At 40.7% G+C, this 20979-nt stretch overlaps 1 protein-coding gene across 5 annotated transcripts in view; it reads left to right on the top strand.

The window, feature by feature from the left end:
* LOC126329703 (phospholipid-transporting ATPase IF-like) overlaps positions 1-20979 on the top strand; it is a 613381-nt gene that overhangs the window by 463247 nt on the left and 129155 nt on the right. For all 5 annotated transcript variants that reach the window (XM_049996202.1, XM_049996201.1, XM_049996200.1 and 2 more), the window contains 2 exons: positions 3700-3789; positions 19610-19774. In XM_049996202.1, the coding sequence (XP_049852159.1) occupies positions 3700-3789; positions 19610-19774 (255 nt within the window). The remainder of the gene's footprint in view (positions 1-3699; positions 3790-19609; positions 19775-20979) is intronic.

The following is a 20979-nucleotide window of genomic DNA, read 5'->3' as shown; positions in this document are numbered from 1 at the left end:
CGCAGGTGGTGTTATCCAGGTTGATTTTCTTGGTCATGGAACAACAATAAATTCAGAGCGTTACATCACAATGCTGTGATCTCTGAAATGGCGGTTAACAAGGGTCCGAAAGGAAAAGGGTAATGTTTTCCTGCAGCATGACAGTGCCAGACCACACACTTCACGTGCCACCACAGCAGAACTTCAGAGAATGAATCTCACCATCGTACAGCATCCTCCATACAATCAAGATTTAGCATCATCTGACTACCATCTGTTCCTGATAATGAAGGACAATCTGCGGTGACATCATTATGCTTCTGATGAAGATGAAGATGTTGAGAGAACTGTCTAACACTGTGGTTGCAGAAACAGTGTATCGACTTATTCTGTGACGGCTTCAGAAAACTTGTTCATCATTGGCAGAAATGTACCCAATTGGCTATTGATTATGTGGAAAAATGAATATTGGTAATTAAAGATCACATTCTAAGGATTATTTATGGGTTTGATTTATTAAAATATTCCCATCCAGACCCAGTTAATGAAGGTGGAGGCATTACTTTTCATTCAACACTCAAATATCCTCACCCACAATTACTTCACATTTGAAACAATCCTTGGTTCAGCAATGAGCAATCACATAGCTACATCCTATGCCAAACTATTCATGGCCCAAACCTCTTACCTGGTTCAGATTTGTTGATGAAATCTTTGTGATCTGGGCTAATGGTGAGGAAATCCTGACTACGTTCCATCAGAACCTGAACACCTTCTCCCCCATTCCCTTCACTTCGTCCTGCTCAACAGAATAAGCCACATTCCTTGATGTTGACCTCCAACTCAGAGATGGTTACATCCATATCAAACCTACCAATCACCAGCAACACTTCCACTTCAACAGCTGTCACCCATTCCATACCAAAAACTCCCTTCCATAGAGTCTAGCCATCCATGGCCATACAAACAGTCCCTCTCCAAATGTGGCAAATGTATACCTGAGGCAGTCACTGACCTAAATTACCCTTCCAACCTTGTACAGAAATGATCTCCCTTGCTGTGCATCTCCAGTGACATCCCACATTCCCATCACCTGGCCACAAAGGAGAACTACTCCCCTCATGACTCAGTACCACAAAGGATTGGACCAACTGAATAACATTCTCTGCCAAGATTTTGACTACTTCTTATTGTGCTCTGAAGTGAGTATCCTACCCACTATCATTCACACCCCTCCCATTGTTGCATTCCGTTGCCCTACTGCCCGCTGAACCTACGCAATATCTGTGTCCATCCCTAATCCATCCTTGCTCCCAACCCACTGCTGCTCCACCTACCTCAGTCCAGTCACGGACATCACCCATCCCAGTAAAGGCAGGGCTACCTGTGAAAGCAGTCATGTGATCAACAAACCAAGTAGCAACCACTGTTCTGCTTTCTACATAGACATGAGAACCAACAAGCTGTTTGTCTACATGAATAGCTACTGATAAATGTGACCAAGAGAAAGCAGGACCACGCAGTTGCTGAACATGCTGCCCAACATGACGTTCTTCACTTCAATGACTGCTTCACAGCCTGCACCATCCAGATCCTTCCTACTTACACCAGCTTTTCTGAACTGCACAGATAGGAGCTCTCCCTGCAATGTATCCTATGTTCTCATAACCCTCTGACCCAAATCTTCACTTGTTCCTATTGATCACCCACCTATTCCCTTCCCTGCTCCTACTCCAGCACTACAGAGCTTCCTTTCCACCAACACATGTAGCAGAATCTCCTTTTGTAGCCAATCTCATAATAATGATTCTGTAGTCTTCAAAGGCTGCTGTTGTGTAGGGAACATCATATTTCAAGTTCACATGTATTGTATGTAAATAGCACTGCAGATTAATGATAATGATCAATTAGGTGTTTAATTTCAATATATTATTGTACTATTGGTGGAAGTTCCTTCTTCATCCAGAAGAGGGTAGGTATCTATGGCATAAAAATTATGGCAGATTTAATACCTCCACCAGAAATGAATTGATGGGCACTGTCTTCATTGCACGAGAGCACACATGTAGTACTTTATATTCTACTTTAACAATTTGTATGAGTTGGGTTAGGTCTGACTATTTCTCTGTACATTGTAATCAGTGTTGCAACAACTGCAATCTATTTTGAAAAAGATATTCATCAATTTTTCATTATTTGGTTAGATTTCTTTTTAATTCCTGCTCCATTTAAGTATTACTAATAGTATATGTCCTTGTATGTCAATGTTTTGGCACATTGCTATTCTATGTCAGTGTAGACTGATGCATCTAGTTTGTTTACTGATGTCATAAGACTAGGAACTTTCATTCATATGCACATTGCATTGAGTATTATTTTTAAATCTCCGATGCAGTCCTACAATGATTTGCAGTGTCTGACTTGGTATCCCTGCACCATCTGTTCTAAGGCACATACTGAGAAAGTGATAGCAATAGTTGCAATGCCTTCGCCAGTATCATACATATGGAATAATTTAAAATTTACATTAATCCCTGTGCTGATTATCTCTGTAATGATGGTTGCAGTAATTATGCAAACCCATATCCTAGCTGTCTGTCTCCATAGCTGAGTGGTCAGCATGGCTGCCTGCCATGTGGAGGGCTTGGGTTCAATTTCCAGTACTGCCAGGGATTTTACTAGGTGAGAGAACTGGAACGGGGTGTACTCAGCTTCGTAGCACCAGTTCAGGAGCTACTTAGTAGCAGCACCCACTCTGCTAAACAGACAGTTGCTGGGAGAGCTGTGTACTGTCACCATCCCTCTTAATCACATCCAAATGACACCATCAGCAGAGGATGACACAGTAGTCAGTCAGTTCCTGGTGGGCTTGTTTGTGCCGAGACTGGTTGTGCTTGCTTATATCCAAGCTGCAAAAAATTTGTCTGATTTAAATAACTGACATAAAGCAATGATGGACGATAGAGATCAAACAGCTACGCTGTAACTATGAAATCAACATTGTTTCCTTTTCATTTTATAAATATCTTCATTACAATGCAGTTTTCAATCTGCTAAAATCTTGACATCTTATTTCTTTTATATAAAAAATACACTGTTTAAATTGTTCATGAAAGGTCTTGACAGAATTCAAATTATGATCTGTAAACTGTTTCTACAATGTTTAGCTCCTTTGTTTTGAATGTGTAGAAGGCTTAATCCCATTTGGATCTAGCTTCTGATCAGGCAACTAATACTGTGTGCATTCACAATGTGGTAGGCATTGTTGAATTTCACATTTAATTTCACCATGTTACAGCTGAACTGTTTGTGTTATAATTATTGTGAAAGCAGTTTTTTCTTCCTTTTAAGCATTTATTGATAGAATAGAAAGCTCATCAATCACAGTGAGAGAGGGTGCTTGGTATAAGGCACAAAGCATAGCTAGTAGCTGCACTGCAAGAGGGATGTAGGAACTGGTCCCTTCACACCAGTCCTCTTGTTGGGTGGCACTTGCTTTCTCCATTACCTGCTTCAGAAGAAATTTACAAGCTGTATTGTCAAATCAATGGATAAAAGACTCCAACCACAACCAGAAATACAGTTGCTAGAAAGTTATGACAAACGTGTTTTATATCTGTAACTTATTACTTTGTAATAATAATAATGGTAAAGTTGCATTTTTACAGTTTAATAATGAAGATATATATGTGACTTACATTCTTTTCATATTTGTTGCAGTACTCTCCATGGAACTTCCTTCCAAAAAACTTGTTTGAGCAGTTCCGTCGTATAGCAAATTTCTACTTTCTGTGCATAGCCATTATTTCGGTAAGTTGTGAATAATGACATCAGTACTTAAATATATAGGAATATAATCAAACAATGGAAAATCCAGGATGGAATGTAACGATATTATGAAAAGGAAAGTTGCTACTCACCATATAGCAGAGATGCTGAGTTACAGATAGGTACATGAAAACACTGTTACAAATAAAGCTTTCCAACAGTATGTTCTTCATCAAAAATAGATGACACACACACACACACACACACACACACACACACACACACACACACACACACAAACTCATACAAACGCAACTCACACACACAACTGCAGTCTTAGGCAACTGTAGCTACACTGTGAGCAACAGAACTAGTGCATGATGGGAGTTGCAATTGGGTGAGGGTAAAGAGGAGGCTGGGGTGGGGTAGGGTAGGGATAGTAGGGTAGGGGTGGCGGGCAGTAACGTGCTGCCAGTTGGACGGAGGGCAGGGGAGAGATGGGGAGGTAGGGTGGAGGGAGGGGGAAGGAGAGAAGTTGAAAGACCAGGTGCAATGGTGGAATGTGGGCTGTGTAGTCCTGGAATGGGAACAGGGAAGGGGCTGGATGGGTGAGGACAATGATTAACAAAGGTTGAGGCCAGGTGGGATACGGGAAGGTAGGATGTATTGCAGGGATAGTTCCCACCTGCACAATTCAGAAAAGCTGGTGTTGTGCTAGGAGGTATCCATATGGCACAGGCTGTGAAGAGGTCATTGAAATGAAGGATGTCATGTTTGGCAGCGTGCTCAGCAATAGGGCAGTCCACTTGTTTCTTGGCCACAGTTTGTCGGTGGCCATACCTGCAGACAGACAGTTTGTTAGTTGTAATGCCCATATAGAATGCAGCACAGTAGTTGCAGTTTAGCTTGTAGATCACATGACTGGTTTCACAGGTAGCCCTGCCTTTGATGGGATAGGTGATGTTTGTGACCACACTGCAGTAGGTGGCTGTATGGGACAGGTCATGTGTCTGGGTCTATCACAGTGGTATGAGCCATGAGGTAAGGGATTGGGAGCATGAGTTGTGTAGGGATGGATGAGTATATTGTGTAGTTTTGGCGGACAGTGGAATATCACTGTGGGATGGGTGGGAAGGATAGTGGACTGGACATTTCTCATTTCAGGGCATGATGAGAGGTAGTCAGAACCCTGGTGGAGAATGTAATTCAGTTGCTCTGGTCCTGGGTGGTACTGAGTTACAAGGACAATGTTCCTCTGTGGCTGGACAGGGGGACTTCAGGACGTTGTGGGAGGTGGGACAGATAAGGCACAGGAGATTTTTTTTGTTGGTAGGTTGGGAGGATAGTTACAATTTGCGAACACTTCAGTGCGACCCTCAGTATATTTTGAGAGCGGCTGCTTGTCACTGTCTTGGTATGGAACGTGTGGCAGCTGTCGAAGTGGAGGTATTGCCAGTGGTGAGTAGGTTTGATATGGATGGAGGTAAAGATGTAGCCATCTTTGAGGTGGAGGTCAACGTCTAGGAAGGTGGCTTGTTGGGTTTTAGTAGGACCAGGTAAAGCAGATGGGGGAGAAGTTGTTGAGGTTCTAGAGGAATATGGATAGGGTGTCCTCACCTTGTCCCCTGCCCTCTATCTAACCTGCAACACTACACTGTCTGCCACTCCCACCATACTATTCTTCCCCCTCCCTGCCCCTCTCTCCTCCTTATCCCCACTCAGTCACCACACCCATCATGCACTGGTGCTGCTGCTTGCAGCGTGGCTACAGTTGCCTGAGACTGCAGTCGTGTATGTGTGTGTGTGTGTGTGTGTGTGTGTGTGTGTGTGTGTGTGTGTGTGCGTGTGTGTGTGTCTGTCTGTCTGTCTGTCATCTATTTATGATGCAGGTCGCACTGACCGAAAGCTTTATTTGTGGCAGTCTTTTTGTTGCACGTGTCTGCAACTCAGCATCTGTGCTATATGGTGAGTAGCAACATTCCTTTTCATAATAAAGGAATATAATGATAAACACAGAAAAGGCCACCTCTTATGTCAGTACTGTATATTTGTATAAAGCAATAATTATAAGCTTGTATAATATACTAAAAAGCAATAATGATATGGTCCACAATAATTAATTGACTTTTTTGTAAATCTGCAAACACAGAGTTTAGTATGAACTTAAGCACACTATAGTTGAGACAGTGTAAGAAGCCCCTGACAGCCTGCAGTACTGTTGCCAGCTTTCAACTGCGAAGTGCTAATAAGTGCAGGTGAAAATAACAGTAGTCTACAGAGCTGTGATAACACTGAGATGTTGTGGTAGATACTTTTACAAAATCATATTACTTACTAGTCGAGGAAGCCCCATGAAGCTGTTGCACTCAGCCCACTGCAACTGTCAGTGATGCACTTATGCCAACTCAGCAATAGTAATCGGAGCACTAAGACTAACCACCGCCATGTAGTTGAGATGTTGAGTGGTCAACAGGCACATAAATATACTGGCATTGTTGCTGATCTTTTGAACACACAAACACAGATGAGGGTAGACAAAGATGAAGGATCAGACTTCAGAGAGAATTATACATGGTCTAGTCACATTAATGACACCACCGCCTATGCTCAATGTCAGCATGCAATAACCACTCACAGATGGCGTGTATAGCACTGTGGAGGGTACATAAAGTGTACCAGGGGATGCAGAAAACTGTGCAGTTATTGTTGTAATGCAGAAACACTGTGATTTATCTGCCATCCAAAGGGCATGATTGCTGGCTTTTGGGCCAAGTGTGGATGCATTTCTGAAATGGTGAAGTTTGTAAACTGTTCCCATGCTGTCATGATTAATGTATACCATGCATGGCAAAATGGCCCTATCCAGCATCAGTAACAGAGCAACTGTGGTGCACCATGGGCTGTAGATGACAGGGGTGAATGATGGCTGCAGAGATATGTGCAGGTGGATAGATGTGCAATTGGTGAGGAACTGACCACCCAAACAAACCAAGGAACTACCAAAAGTGCTCCCTCAGTGACTGTTCACTTAACATTGCTGTATATGGGCGCCGCAGCAGGTGCCTGGTTTATGCATGTAGGCTGACAGCTGTTCATCAGCAGTGAAGAATGGAACTTGCATGCCAATACTACACCTACACATCCACTGAATGGCAATGGATGGCCTTTTCAGTTGAATCACATTTTGAGAATAAACACCCTGCAAGGATCATCGGAACGGTCCAGGCTGGAGGAAGAGAGTTATGGCCTGAGGACTGTTTTCCTGGCATTCCCTAGGTGAGCTCATCATTCTGGAAGACACAGTGGATCAACATGTATATGTGTCTATCACTGAGGACCATTCCCACCCCTACATGCAGTTTGTTTTTGCTGTATAAGATGGCATATACCAGGAGGACAATGCAAAGTGTCACACAGCTTGCAGTGCATGTGTGTGGTTCGATCAGACTGTTCGCACTGTGGGTGCTCAACTGAGAAACCTAGTGCAACTATCCATGGCACTGAAGTCAACATGTCCCCACATCGGTGTCAGTGCCTTCCAGAACCTCGCTGAGTTACTTTTTGCGCACCCAGATTATTATTCAGGCTTTTGACAGGGGGTCATATTGATGAGAGTGAACAATTTATATACATTACGAGATGTTCTAAGCTTACTTCATGATCCCAGTATTGCAGTTCAGTTTTACTGCGATATGTTGAATAGTTATCTTTACTTCTTCTTTTATTTTTTATCCCATTCAGGAATTTCAGCTCCCTAAAACCCACTTGATTAGTTGTACTGATAGATGAGTGATGAACATTCCATCACTGACTAATTCAAAAATTTAAATTTCACAGTTCTTCCTGCAACAGAACCAACACATCATCTAGCATGTTTCTGAAAGATTGCTTGTGGATAACTGTCATCTTATTCTTTTGTTCTACATGTAATTTTTGATAAATTAGGCAGACTTGCAGACCAAGAAATGTTGCATACATCTCTTTAGAACAGTCAAGCTGTATAAACATTAATGTCATCTTGATGTATAAATCAATTGCAGCACTATTAGAGAAGGGTTACTTGCGTATGTGTTTTTAACAACTTTGATAATCCAGATGTTTTCGTAAAAGACAGCTGGGCTAATTGTTTATTATAGTTTTCATTTTTGTAGCTTGTGGTTTTTTAGTGTACCTTAGCACCACCTGCAGCACCACAGTCACATGATTTTGAATATCTCAGTGGGTCGTAGACTTCTATTCAGTCTCTCATCAACCAGACAGCAAAGGAAAAGTTTAAGTTTTGAATTTTGTGTTTAAAAAAATCATTCATGCAGAAGAATTATACAAACATCTCATTATTTGACCCTATCACAGATTCCCACATGGAGGACACAGAAATAGGCATCCCTGACATTGGAAAACAACTGAAAGAGTTGAAAACAAATAAGTCACCAGCTTGTGATGGAACCCCAGTTCGGGTTTAGAGAGAGTATTTCTTGGCATTGGCCCTTACTTTGCTTGTATGTATCACAAATCTCTTGCTTAGCACAAAGACTGAATTGGCAAGAAAAAGAGCCAATGAGTCCCATATAAAAATGGTGAAAGAACTGACTTACAATTCTTCCACATATTCTAAGTTGGAATATAATAAGTTTCTTTGAGACAGAAAAGTTTCTGTCCATTGCTCTAGTGGAATTCAGCTTGCTCTTTTCTCACACAATACCCTGTGAATCATAGATAAAGGGCAACAGGCAAAGTTTATTTCTGGAAACTGTTTGGCACAGTGCCTCACTGCAGACTATTAGTAAAAGTCTGAGCATACAGAATAGGTTCTCTCACTTAGAACGCAGCTTAAACTTTAAAATTTTTCCTCGTGAATTGAGTGCTTGAAGAAATTTTGTGCTTTTTAGTTTGTCATTACCATTTACGTTCCTTGATATTTTGATTGGGTACCTACCATCTTCAGCTGATCCATCAAAGACTGACGAAAACGTCCTCCATTCTACAATGTATAGCATGCTGTTGGTGTTTTGGGCATGCATCCAAATCAAATTGACAGACAGACAGACCACACAATCTGGTGGCACCATCCTCGTTGGTGGAACCATGGAACTCAGTGGTCCTTAGCATTGCAGCTCACCTCAGCTGTCAAATAACTTGAAAATTATGGAACATTTTTGGCTTCCTAAATGAAATGTTGCAGCAAAATTATGAAAAGCTAAAGACATTGTTGGTATGACCTATTTGTTATCAGTTCCCTGGTTCTTGATTAAAACTGGTAGTGCCCTGTTAATCTGCTGGACAGAATATCCGTTTTCCTTGAACACCTTCTGTAGGTGGGCATGCTCTTAGACAAACTACTTGCATCTGAGGCTGTGTGAGCTCTTTGTGCAAGTGGTGTAGGGACACTCATAGTTTGTGACAGGTGATGACAACTTGATGATAGTAAATACAAGTCATTATGTGTAGGCTTACGAGAAACCAAATACCCTAATTTTTATCTATTAAAACAAAACATCCAGGAGAGGCAGACAACCATTTTTCTCTATTTTCATAGTGAACTGGATGTTCCTATGTATGGAATTGAGGTAATGGAAAAACTCCATTAACTTACTTTTTCCACGAGCCCACACTGTGAATGTTATAATTGGCATACCTCCAAAATATAGTTGTTTTAAGGGCCACTGATTGAAGCCCTCTCTCTTCAATATCTTTATACAGAAAATGGTTGAGCACCAGGGGAGGCACTGCTCATACCACAAGTCTGCCCAAAGTATTCATGGTTGAACATAAAATAGCTTAATGAAAGAGAACGCCAAAACAAAGCAGTGATGTCCACCTGAAACTTATTATCAATTAGTAACCTCTTGATGGTCCCATGAGGTAATGAGGAAAAATTCAGAAGTGCAGAAGTATTCCATTGCACATGTGTAGGATCCAATCTTACCATAGGTATAATTGCTTAATCGATCATACATTTATCAACATACTCACTATGAAGTAACAGTACTGTAGCATTATCTTTATCTGGTTTCAGAACCACTATGTCAGGATCCTCTCAGAGATTCGATAGTGAAGTCATTTCTGTGGACATTAAGTTAGGCATTAAGGAGCTTTTAAAAGAGCATGACAAGTTTCACTTCTGATGCAGTCTTCAAAGAAAGACACTGTATGGATGCTTCATCACCAGTCACAAAATTTATTAAAACTGGCACTGTAGATGTGGGTGCAAAATGAAGTCATTTACCTAATATAGGCAGCAGTGCCTTGTCCGAATTTTTCTCCAAGAGCTTGACATTGGAATGTCATGCAATTGTCCTTGGTGATGATGGCTGCTTGGCAACAGGCAATCAAACTTTGACATCTGCAAACAACTTTAATACTTATGGATCCAGTCAAACCTGACTGAAATCATTCTATTAACCCAATCCCATGATACAGGCCAAAAGGTGTGCTGCAACCTCCAAGTGCACAGTTCTTCTGAAATGGTGTCCAACCTCCATCTCGTATAAAAAATCTTCTCTTTGAGAATAGCATGATTATCTTTCACCATAATCTTCTGTGCAGTGTCAGTCTTAATAATATGTGTGACTGTAGAAAATTTTAGTATTAAGCCATGGTCGTGGTATCTCAATAAAATGTTTACAGAACTTAAAAGTTTAGCTCTCTGACCACATAGCTTGTCAAAACTTTGAACATGTGAAGCTATTTCCTCTCTGTGAAAACATCTGATGTGAATTTTAAAATTTTCACTTCAAAGTGAGTGTACGGAGAAGTTTTGGGCTTGCAGCTGGTCATTGTCAACTACACATCACAATATTTCAACTGAGCATCTGCCAGTCATCCTCATGTGAGCCATCAAGGCTGATGAAGACATCCTCCATTCCACAATATATAGTGTGCTATGAGTGTTCTGTGTTTGCATCCAAATCAATTTGACAGATGAATCATATTACCTGGCTTCACCACCTTGCTGGAGAAACTGTGGAACTCGGTCACCTCTGTGTTGCTGTTGGCTGTCAGTGCACTCTGTCATCATCGGTTTGACCAAATTGTGGAGATAATAAAATTCCACACTGCTATTGTAGTTCATCAGATTTTATGCTACATGTATTTCCATGGATTCTTTAACAATGGAGTCCCAAAAAGTTGCTACTGTGTTGAAAATTATTGTTTTATCATATTCCAGTGGAGATGCAATGTTTGACAATAGCAGATTTGCTCAGGAGCAAAAAGATATGTGCAGCGTTCTTCCCCAGTACACGCGGCCTGGCATACCCATCTGGCTAGCTATAACAGCCTTGCACAACAACAAATTTTCCTTTTCTGATCCCAGAAAGTGCTCAATCCTAGATGGTGATTGGAACACCCCTTTCACTTGAAAATTACAGAATATTCTTGCTGTTTGAACAGAAGTGTTGCCAACAAAGAGGAGCAACTTTGATTCCTCCATACAACTTAGCCAATCAACTTGCTTCATCACTGAGGCCATTGATGTGCAGCTTTCGGTGTCTCAGCTGAAGATGGCTGCCAGGTGGCCAATTGCACTATCTTGAAGTGTAGTTGACAATGACTGTTTACAAGCTTGAAATTTCTTCAGAGTCCAGTATGTTGTCCTGGACAGAGAGTATGCATCAGAGACAAGGGTATAATGAGTAGTTCCTCGGGAAGATGTGATAGGACTTCTTTTTACATAAATGATCTGATGAATAGAGTAAGAAGCGATGTTGGTGTGTACATGAAAGTGTCATTGTTGAGTGATTGCAGGAGGCCAGGATAACTTAGAATGTGTGCAGATGAATAGGGTAAACAATCCTATAATGTTTGAATACATTATTTATGATGTGCTGCTTGATACACTTTTATCAGTTAAATACCTGCAAGTAATGTTGTAACACAACATGAAATGGAATGAGTGCATAAGGTCAACAGCAGGGAAGATGAATTATCTACTTCAGTTTATTGGGAGATTCTAAGTAAGTGTAGCTTAACTCTAAAGGAGACCATATACAGAACACTTGTGTGACCCATTCTTGAGTACGTCTCAAGTGTTTGGAACTCCTGCCGTGCTGGGTTAAAGGAAGACATAAAATCAGTTTAGATGTGTGCTGCTGGATCTGTAGCCGGTAGGCTCATTCAAAATATGTGTATTACAGAAATGCTGCACGAACTCAAATGGGAATCTCTGGAAGGAAGACAATGCTCATTTGGGAAACACTACTGAGAATGTTTCAAGAACTGGGATTGGCAACTGACTGCAGAACAATTCTATTGCCAACAACATATGTCTTGCTTAAGGACTGTGAAGACAAGATAAGAGAAATTAGGATGTGTGTGGAGGCATATGGACAGTTGTTTTTCTCTCGCTCGATTTGTGAGTTGAACAGGAATGACTGGTAGCAGTATGAAGTACTCTCTGTTATGCACTATATGGTGGCTTGCAGAGTAAGTAAACTTATGCAGAGGCAGAAATTCATTGTGCAAAATTAGCATTCTATTGTGCTGCTTAAGGTTGTCATAGGAAGAAGTGCTTGCTTGAGGCCAAACTGGTGATTCAGCTGGCTCTGTGCAGTTCACATTGAACACTAAGTACTCTCCATGTAGTTCAGTTCTCTTCCAGATCTTCAGCTTCAACCTGCAGATGTTAACATTTGTCAAGTCATCCTTAAGTGCCTGGCACCAGGTTCTTCATGGCCAGCTTTGTTTTCTGTTAGTTAATGTAGTATATAATAGAGATCACCTTGACATTCAGACATGGATAGGATAAGTCCAGAAAGATGTAACGATAGTTTATAACTATTTGACCGAGATGTTTAGACTGTGACCTTAGTATTCACTATTTGTTGAATGTTGCCCTCATCATATTATGAGATACTAAGAGAGGAGAGGCCAGACAAACATGTGGTTTCTGAAGAGGAGCAGCAGCCTTTTCAGTAGCTGCAGGGGTAACAGTCTGGATGATTGATTGAACTGCCCTTGTAACATCAACCAAAACAGCATTGCTGTGCTGGTACTGTGAACAGTTGAAAGCAAGAGGAAACTACAGCTGTGATTTTTCCTGAGGGCATGCAGCTTTACTGACATTTCACGCTCTGATCTGTAGAACACCAGTTCTGTTTTCCTGATAACAATGTTCTCATGAGAAATCCCCACCCAGAGAACTGAATGGGAGACTATTTTACCCCCAGAATATTTTACCCAAGAGAATGCCATCATCACTTTTCTTTGGTTTCCTTTACTGCTTGTTCAATGTACAGGTTGAATAACATTGGGGATAGGCTACAACCCTGTCTCATTCGTTTCTCAACCATTGCTTCCATTTTGTGCTGCTCAACTTTTATAACTGCTTTCTGTTTTTGTACAAATTGTAATAGCTTTTCAATCCCTGTGTTTTACCCCTGCCACCTTCTGCATTTGAAAGAGAGTATTCCAGTCAACATTGTAAAATTCTTTCTCTAAGTCTACAAATGCCAGAAACGTAGGTTTGCCTTTCCTTAATCTATCTTCTAAGATAAGTTGTAGGGTCAGTATTGCCTCACATGTCTACAATTCTGCGGAATCCAAAATGATCTTCCCCGAGGCCGGCTTCTACCAGTTTTTCCATTTGTCTGTAAAGAATTCATGTTAGTATTTTACAACCATGACTTATTAAACTGATTGTTCAGTAATTCTCACACCTGTCAGGATCTGCTTTCTTTAGAACTGAAATTATTATACTCTTCTTGAAGTCTGAGGGTATTTTGCCTCGCTTGTACATCTTTCCCACCAGATGGAAGAGTTTGGTCAGGGCTGGCTCTCCTGAGTCTATCACTAGTTCTAATGGAGTGTTGTCTACTCTCAGAGTTTCGTTTCTACTTAGGTCTTTCAGTGCTCTGTCAAATTCTTCATACAGTATCATATCTTCCATCTCATCTTCATCTACATTCTCTTCCATTTCCATAATATTTCCTTCAAGTACATCACCCTTGTATAGACTCACTATATACTACTTCCACCTTTTGGCTTTTCCTTCTTTGCTTAGGACTGATTTACCATCTGAGCTCTTGATATTCATACAGGTGGTTCTCTTCTCTCCAAAGGTCTCTTTAATTTTCCTGTAGGTAGCATCTATCTAACCCCTAGTGATACATGCTTCTGCATCCTTACATTTGTCCTCTAGACATTCCTGCTTAGCCATTTTGCAATTCCTGTCAATCTCATTTTTGAGACATTTGTATTCCTTTTCACCTGCTTCATTTACTGCATTGTTATATTTTCTCCTTTCATCAATTAAATTCAGTATCTCTTGTGTTGCCCAAGAATTTCTACTAGCCCTCATCTTTTTACCTATTTGATCCTCTGCTGCCTTCACTATTTCATCTCTGAAAGCTATCCATTCTTCTTCTACTATAGTCCTTTTCCCTGTTCTTGTCAATCATTCCCTGATACTCCCTTTGAAAACCTCTATGACCTTTGGTTCTATCAGTTTATTCTCATCCCATCTCTTTTGTGAAATTAGACTTTGCACTCACTTTTCTGCAAAGTTTTTCATGCTTTCACTTGTTTGAATCCAGTAACACATCTTTGGTTCCTCCATCCAACCTACCTGCTATTTTTCCTATAGTCAAGACAGCATAAGAAGATCCCTGACAGCTCACAGTGCCGTTGGCAGCTTTCAACTGCAAAGTGCTCATGGCTGCAGTTGAAAACAGTAGATATCTACAGAGTTGTGACAAAACAATAGAGATGTTTACAAAATTGCATTAAGTTATTGGTTGAGGTAGGCCTGCCAATTGCCAGAGCCAGCCCACTGCAACTGTCACATATCAACTTATGCAAACTTAACTTTAGCTATCTCACTGGCTACAACAAAACTTAATCCCATCATTTTGGTTAGTTACAGCCATCATAATATCTTCTGTTTATCTATTTGATCCTTCACACACACGCACATTTCAGTGTGACTTTTTCAAAACTAATCTTTGATGATGATGATGATAATGATGATTAATTACAAAGATTCTTTCTGCCCTTTGTACATTGACATCTACATCAACACTCTGGAAACCACTATCAGTTGTGTGATAAGGGGTACTTTTAATTATACAATGTATTAAAGTCTGTCCTTATTTCATTCATGGATAGAGTGTGGGAAGAACTGTTGCTTCAACATCTACATCTACATCTACCTGGTTACTCTGCAATTCACACTTAAGTGCTTGGCAGAGGGTTCATTGAACCATTTTCACACTACTTCTCTACCATTCCACTCTCAAATGGCGTGCGGTAAAAAGGAGCACCTCAATCTTTCTGTTCAAGCTCTGATTTCTCTTATTTTATTATTTTTCCCTGCATAGGTGGGTGTCAGCGAAATATTTACACATTCGGAAGAGAAAGTTGGTGATTGAAATTTCGTAAATAGATCTCGCTGCAAAGAAAACTGCCTTTGTTTCAGTGACTGTCACTCTGACTCACGTATCATATCAGTGACACTCTCACCTATATTGTGTGACAACATGAAACGAGCTGCCCTTCTTTGCACATTTTCTATGTCCTCTGTCAATCCTACCTGGTAAGGATTCCATACTGCACAGCAATATTCCAGCAGAGAACAGACAAGTGTAATGTACGCTGTCTCTTTAGTGGGTTTGTTGCATCTTCTAAGTGTTCTGCCAACAAAGTGCAGTCTTTGATTCATTTTCCCCACAATATGATGTACGTGGTCTTTCCAATTTCAGTTTGGCCGGCTGGGGTGGCCGAGTGGTTCTAGGCACTACAGTCTGGAACTGCGCGACCGCTATGGTCGCAGGTTCGAATCCTGCCTCGGGCATGGATGTTTGTGATGTCCTTAGGTTAGTTAGGTTTAAGTAGTTATAAGTTCTAGGGGACTGATGACCTCAGAACTTAAGTCCTGTAGTGCTCAGAGCCATTTTAACAAATTTCAGTTGCTCCTAATTGTAATTCCTAGGTATTTAGTCAAATTGACAGCCCTTAGATTTGTGCGATTTATCATATACCCAAAATTTATCGGATTTCTTTTTGTACCCATGTGGATGACCTTGCACTTTTCTTTGTTTAGTGCTAATTGCCACTTTTAACGCCATACAGAAATTCTCTCTAGATCATTTTGTAATTGGAATTGATTGTCTGATGATTTTACTAGATGGTAAATTACAGCGTCATCTGCAAACAATATAAGGGGGCTACTCAGATTATCAACTAGATCATTTACATAAATTAGAAATAGCAGAGGGTCTATGACACTACCTTGCAGAATGCCAGATATCATTTCTGTTCTACTTGATGATTTACTATCACTATGAACTGTGGCCTCTCTGCAAGGAAATCACGAATCCAGTCACACAACTGAGACGATACTCCATATGCACGCAATTTGATTAAAGGTTGTTTGTGAGGAACGGTATCAAGAGCATACTGGAAATCTAGGAATATGGAATCGATCTGAGATCCCTTGCTGACGTCATTCATTACTTCATGGGAATAAAGACCTAGCTGTGTTTAACAAGTACAATATTTTCTGAATCTATGTTGGTTATGTATCAATAAGTCATTTTCTTCAAGGTGATTCATAATGTTCGAGTACAGTATATGCTTCAAAATCCTGCTGCAAATTGAGATCAGTGATATGGGTCTGTAATTCAATGGGTTACTCCTATTTCCCTTCTTGAATATGGATTTGACCTGTGCTACTTTCCAGTCTTTAGGAACAGACCTTTCATCTAGTGAGCGGTTGTATATGATTGCTAAGAAAGGCACTATTGTGTCTGCATACTCTGAGAGGAACCTGACTGATATACCATCTGGACCAGAAGACTTACCTTTCTTAAGTGATTTGAGTTGTTTTGCAACACCTAAGATACCTACTTTTATGTCACTCTTGCTAACAGCTGTTCTGATTTTGAATTCTGGAATATTTACTTCGTCTTATTTCGTGAAGGAATTATGGGAAACTGTATTTAGTAACTCCACTTTAGTGGCACCATCATCGGTAGCATATCTGTCGCTGTCACGCAGTGATGGTACTGACTGTTTTTTGCTACTGGTGTACTTTACATACGACCAGAATCCCTTTGGGTTTCCTACCATATTTTGAGACAATATTTCATTGTGGAAACTATTAAAAGCATCTCGTATTGACGTCTGCATGAAATTTCGAGCTTCTGTGAAACTTAGCCAGTCTTGGGGATTTTGCATTATTCTGAATTTGGTATGCTTTTTTCGCTGCTTCTGCAACAGTGTTCCGACGTGTTTTGTGTACCATGGTGGATCAGCCCCGTCTCTTATTAACTTTTTCAGTATAAATCTATCTGTTACTGTCAATACTGTATGTTTGAATTTGAGCCATATCTGGTTTACACTTACACAATTAACTTGGAAGGAATGGAGACTCTCTCTTAGAAAGGCATCAAGTGAATTTTTATCTGCTGTTTTAAATAGATATATTTTGCACTTATTTTTAGTGGTTTTGAGCCTCACTACAATGACCTTGTGTTCACTAATCTATGTATCATCATGATGCTCTCTATTAGATCAGGATTATTTGTGGCTAAGAGGTCAAGAGTGTTTTCGCAATCATTTACAATTCATGTGGCCTCATGAACTAATTGTTCAAAGTAATTCTCAGAGAAAGTATTTAGTACAAATTCAGAAGATGTTTTGTGTCTAACACTGGCTTTGAACATGCATTTTTGCCAACAAATCGAGGGTATATTGAAGTCTCCACCAATTATAACTGTATGAGTGGGTTACTTATTTGTAATGAGATTCAAGATTTCTTTGAAGCATTCAGCTATTATATCATCTGGCTCAGGAGGTCGGTAGAAGGAGCCAATTATTATTTTGGTATGGCTGTTGAGTACAACCTCTACCCATAGTAATTCACAAGAATTATCTATTTCAACAAGATAAACTACTACCAACAGACACAAACACACCACCTCCAACTTTATTTACTCTATCTTTTCTGAACACGTTTTGCGCCTCTGTCAAAATTTCGGCAGAATTTATCTCCGGCTTTAGCCAGCTTTCTGTTCCTATAACGATTTCAGCTTCAGTGCTTTCTATCAGCACTTGAAGCTCTGGTACTTTTCCAACACAACTATGACAATTTACAACTGCAATACTGACTGTTGCTTGGTCGATTCTTGTCGTTTCTTTGCCCTATACCCTTTGAGACTGGAGACCATTTTGATCTTTCCTGAGACTGTTTAAACTAAAAAAACCGCACAGTCCATACCACACAGCCCCTGCTACCTGTGTGGCTGCCTCCTGTGTGTAGTGGACACCTGACCTATTTAGCAGAACCCGAAACCCCACCACCCTATGGTGCAATTCGAGGAATCTGCAGCCTACACAGTTGCAGAACTGTCTGAGCCTCTGATTCAGACCCTACACTTGGCTCTGTACCAAAGGTCCACAATCGGTCCTGTTGATGATGCTGCAGATGGAAAGCTCTACTTGCATCTCGCTAGCAAGACTGGCAGTCCGCACCAACTCAGATAGCTGCCAGAAACCAGAGAGAATCTCTTCCGATCCATAGCGCCACACGTCATTAGTGCCGACATGAGCCACCACTTGCAGTTGGCTGCACCCTGTACCCTTCATAGCATCCATAAGGACCCTTCCACATCTTCGATGACTCCCCCTGGTATGCACACAGAGTGTACATTGGCTTTCTTCCCGTCACACAGAGCTTCTACACCTCTCTGTGAACTTCACTGAAGTTCTGATTCATTCATTCTGGAAACAGCACATAGAGCATGACTAATCCATGTCTCTACAATATCCTTTCTTCAAGGAATGCTAGTCCTGCAAAGTATGCAGGAGAACTTCTGTGACATATAGGGGGTAGGAAATGAGTTGCTGGCGGAATTAAAACTGTGAGAGAGTGATATGAATCACACAAGGATAGTTCAATCAGTTGAGCAGTTTCCCTTAAAAAGGTCCCAGGTTTGCATCCCAGTCCAGCACACAGTTTTAATCTGCCAGGAAGTTTCAAATCAAGGCACACTCCACTGCAGCGTAAAAATTCATTTTGGAAACAATGCCCCAGGCTGTGGCTAAGCTGTGGTTTTGCATGGTTTTTCCTTTCTTATAGGAGCACTAGTCCTTCAACATATGCAGGAGAACTTTGCGATGTTCAGAAGGTGGGAGATGTACTGGCAGAAGTAAAGCTTTGAGAGCGGGTCGTGAGTCATGCTTGGATAGCTCAGTCGTTGAGCAGTTGCCCATGAAAGGCAAAGATCTGAGATTCGAATCCCAGTCTAGCACACAGTTTCAATATGCCATGCAGTCACAAAAAGATGAGACAACAGTGACATTTAGTACACATGCAAGATGTTAAAATTTAGAATTTTAAGTGAATTTTTCTGAGCCATATCGTTTCATGCATAGACAAAAGAAAAACCACAAGTTGGCTAAATGTATATAGAACAAGAGAAATACATGAAACTGCAACCACTTTGGTGTCATATTCTACAATAATGTACCAAAGATGACTCTGTAACTTTCATTTATCCCACTCAAAACAACAAATAATCATGAGCACACTCACAGAACAAGTTTCCCTCTTAAGGGGCCAATGTTTTGTTTTGCTCATTCTTTCTTCTGTTTCAATTCCATAAATTCTCATCATGGTTTTTGGTCTCCATTGTTTACTTCCCATGAATACAGTCATTTCACTTAATTTGAGATTAAATATAATGTTTCAGTGCTGCCTGTAATTTTCTATTTTTATATTGTACATAATGTTTTAGATAGGCTGCTGTAAGATATTCCTATACTTTAGCTTGTAGTGGAGGAGGTGAGAATTACAATAATTTTAAAAATTTCTCCCTATTTTTCACTGTGCTTTAATTCTGTTTCTTTTCTTTTCTTTTTTCAGTTGTCTATTGAAAGTCCAGTTAGTCCACTAACAAGTATTTTGCCTCTCGTTTTTGTGATAGTGGTGACTATGGTGAAACAAGGTTATGAGGATTGGCTGAGACACTGTGCTGACAGAGAAGTAAATGGTGCTCTTGTGACGGTCATCCGCAACGGATGTGCTCAGGTTAGTTGTTTTCAGCATTTTAAACATGACAGTTGCTGGAATGTCAGAGTAATAATTATATATCTTACATACATTCAGGGGATAGTACTCTCAAATACACTCTTAAAGAGAAAATAAGAAGAAAAAGAAATGATGCACTACAAATGAATCGAAAGGGATGGCAATTGTTAGATGTGCAGTACATGTACAGACGGACAAAATTTTACAGTTTCAGAAACATAAGATGATTTTTTTCAAGAGAAAGCGTTTTGCAAATTGAGTAACTCAATGATGCACTGGTCCACCTCTGGCCCTTATGCAAGCAGTTATTCACCTTGGCATCATAGTGTTGTTGGGTGTCCTTTTGAGGGATATTGTGGCAAATCTAGTCCAATGGGCAGTTTAGATCGTCATAATGTTCTAAATGTTCTCAATTGAGGAGAGATCCAGTAAGCTTGTTGGCTGAAGGGGGGTTGACAAACATATAGACAAGCAATAGAAACCCAAGCCATGTGCAGCCAGGCATCATTCTGCTGAAATGTAAGCTCAGGATGGCTTGCTACGAAGGGCAACAATAGGGGGTTGGAATATTGTCAGTGTATCACTGTGCTGTAAGGGTGTCACTGATGACTACCAAAGGAGTCCTGCTGTGAAGTGAAAGGGCACCCCTGGCCATCTCTCCTGGTTGTTGGTCCATGTGGCAGATGACAATCAGGTTGTTATCCCACCGCTGACCATGGCATCTACAGACACATCTTCAGCCTGGAATCTCATTGACTGTAGTAGGACTGTCTTTATTGATGAATTCTGCTTCAAACTGAGCCCTGATGACCAGTAAATATGTGTTGGGAGATATCTCAGACAGTGGTGGAATACCAACCTGACTGTCGCACACAATACAACCCGACAGTCAGGAGTAATGGTCTGGGGTGCCATTTCTTTCCATTGCAGGACCGCTTTTGTTGTTATTGGTGACACTCTTAAAGCACAATTCTAAGTTGACAATATTCTAAGCCCCGTTTTGTTGCCCTTCATGACAAGCCATCTTTGGCTTACATTTCAGCAAGTTAATGACTGCCCATGCACAGCAAGAATTACTTCTACTTGTCTTTATGTTTGCCAGGCCCTATGTTGGTCAGCAAGGTCACCAGATATCTTCCCAGTTGAGAAAGTGTTGAGCATTATGGGCAGTCCCCTCCAACTAACTCAAGATTTTCATGATCTAA

The sequence above is a fragment of the Schistocerca gregaria genome, chromosome 2 (assembly GCF_023897955.1).
Source record: "Schistocerca gregaria isolate iqSchGreg1 chromosome 2, iqSchGreg1.2, whole genome shotgun sequence".
Taxonomy (NCBI): Eukaryota; Metazoa; Arthropoda; class Insecta; order Orthoptera; family Acrididae; genus Schistocerca; species Schistocerca gregaria.
The sequence above is the reverse complement of the archived record's forward strand: the minus strand, read 5'-3'. Positions and strand labels throughout refer to the sequence as shown.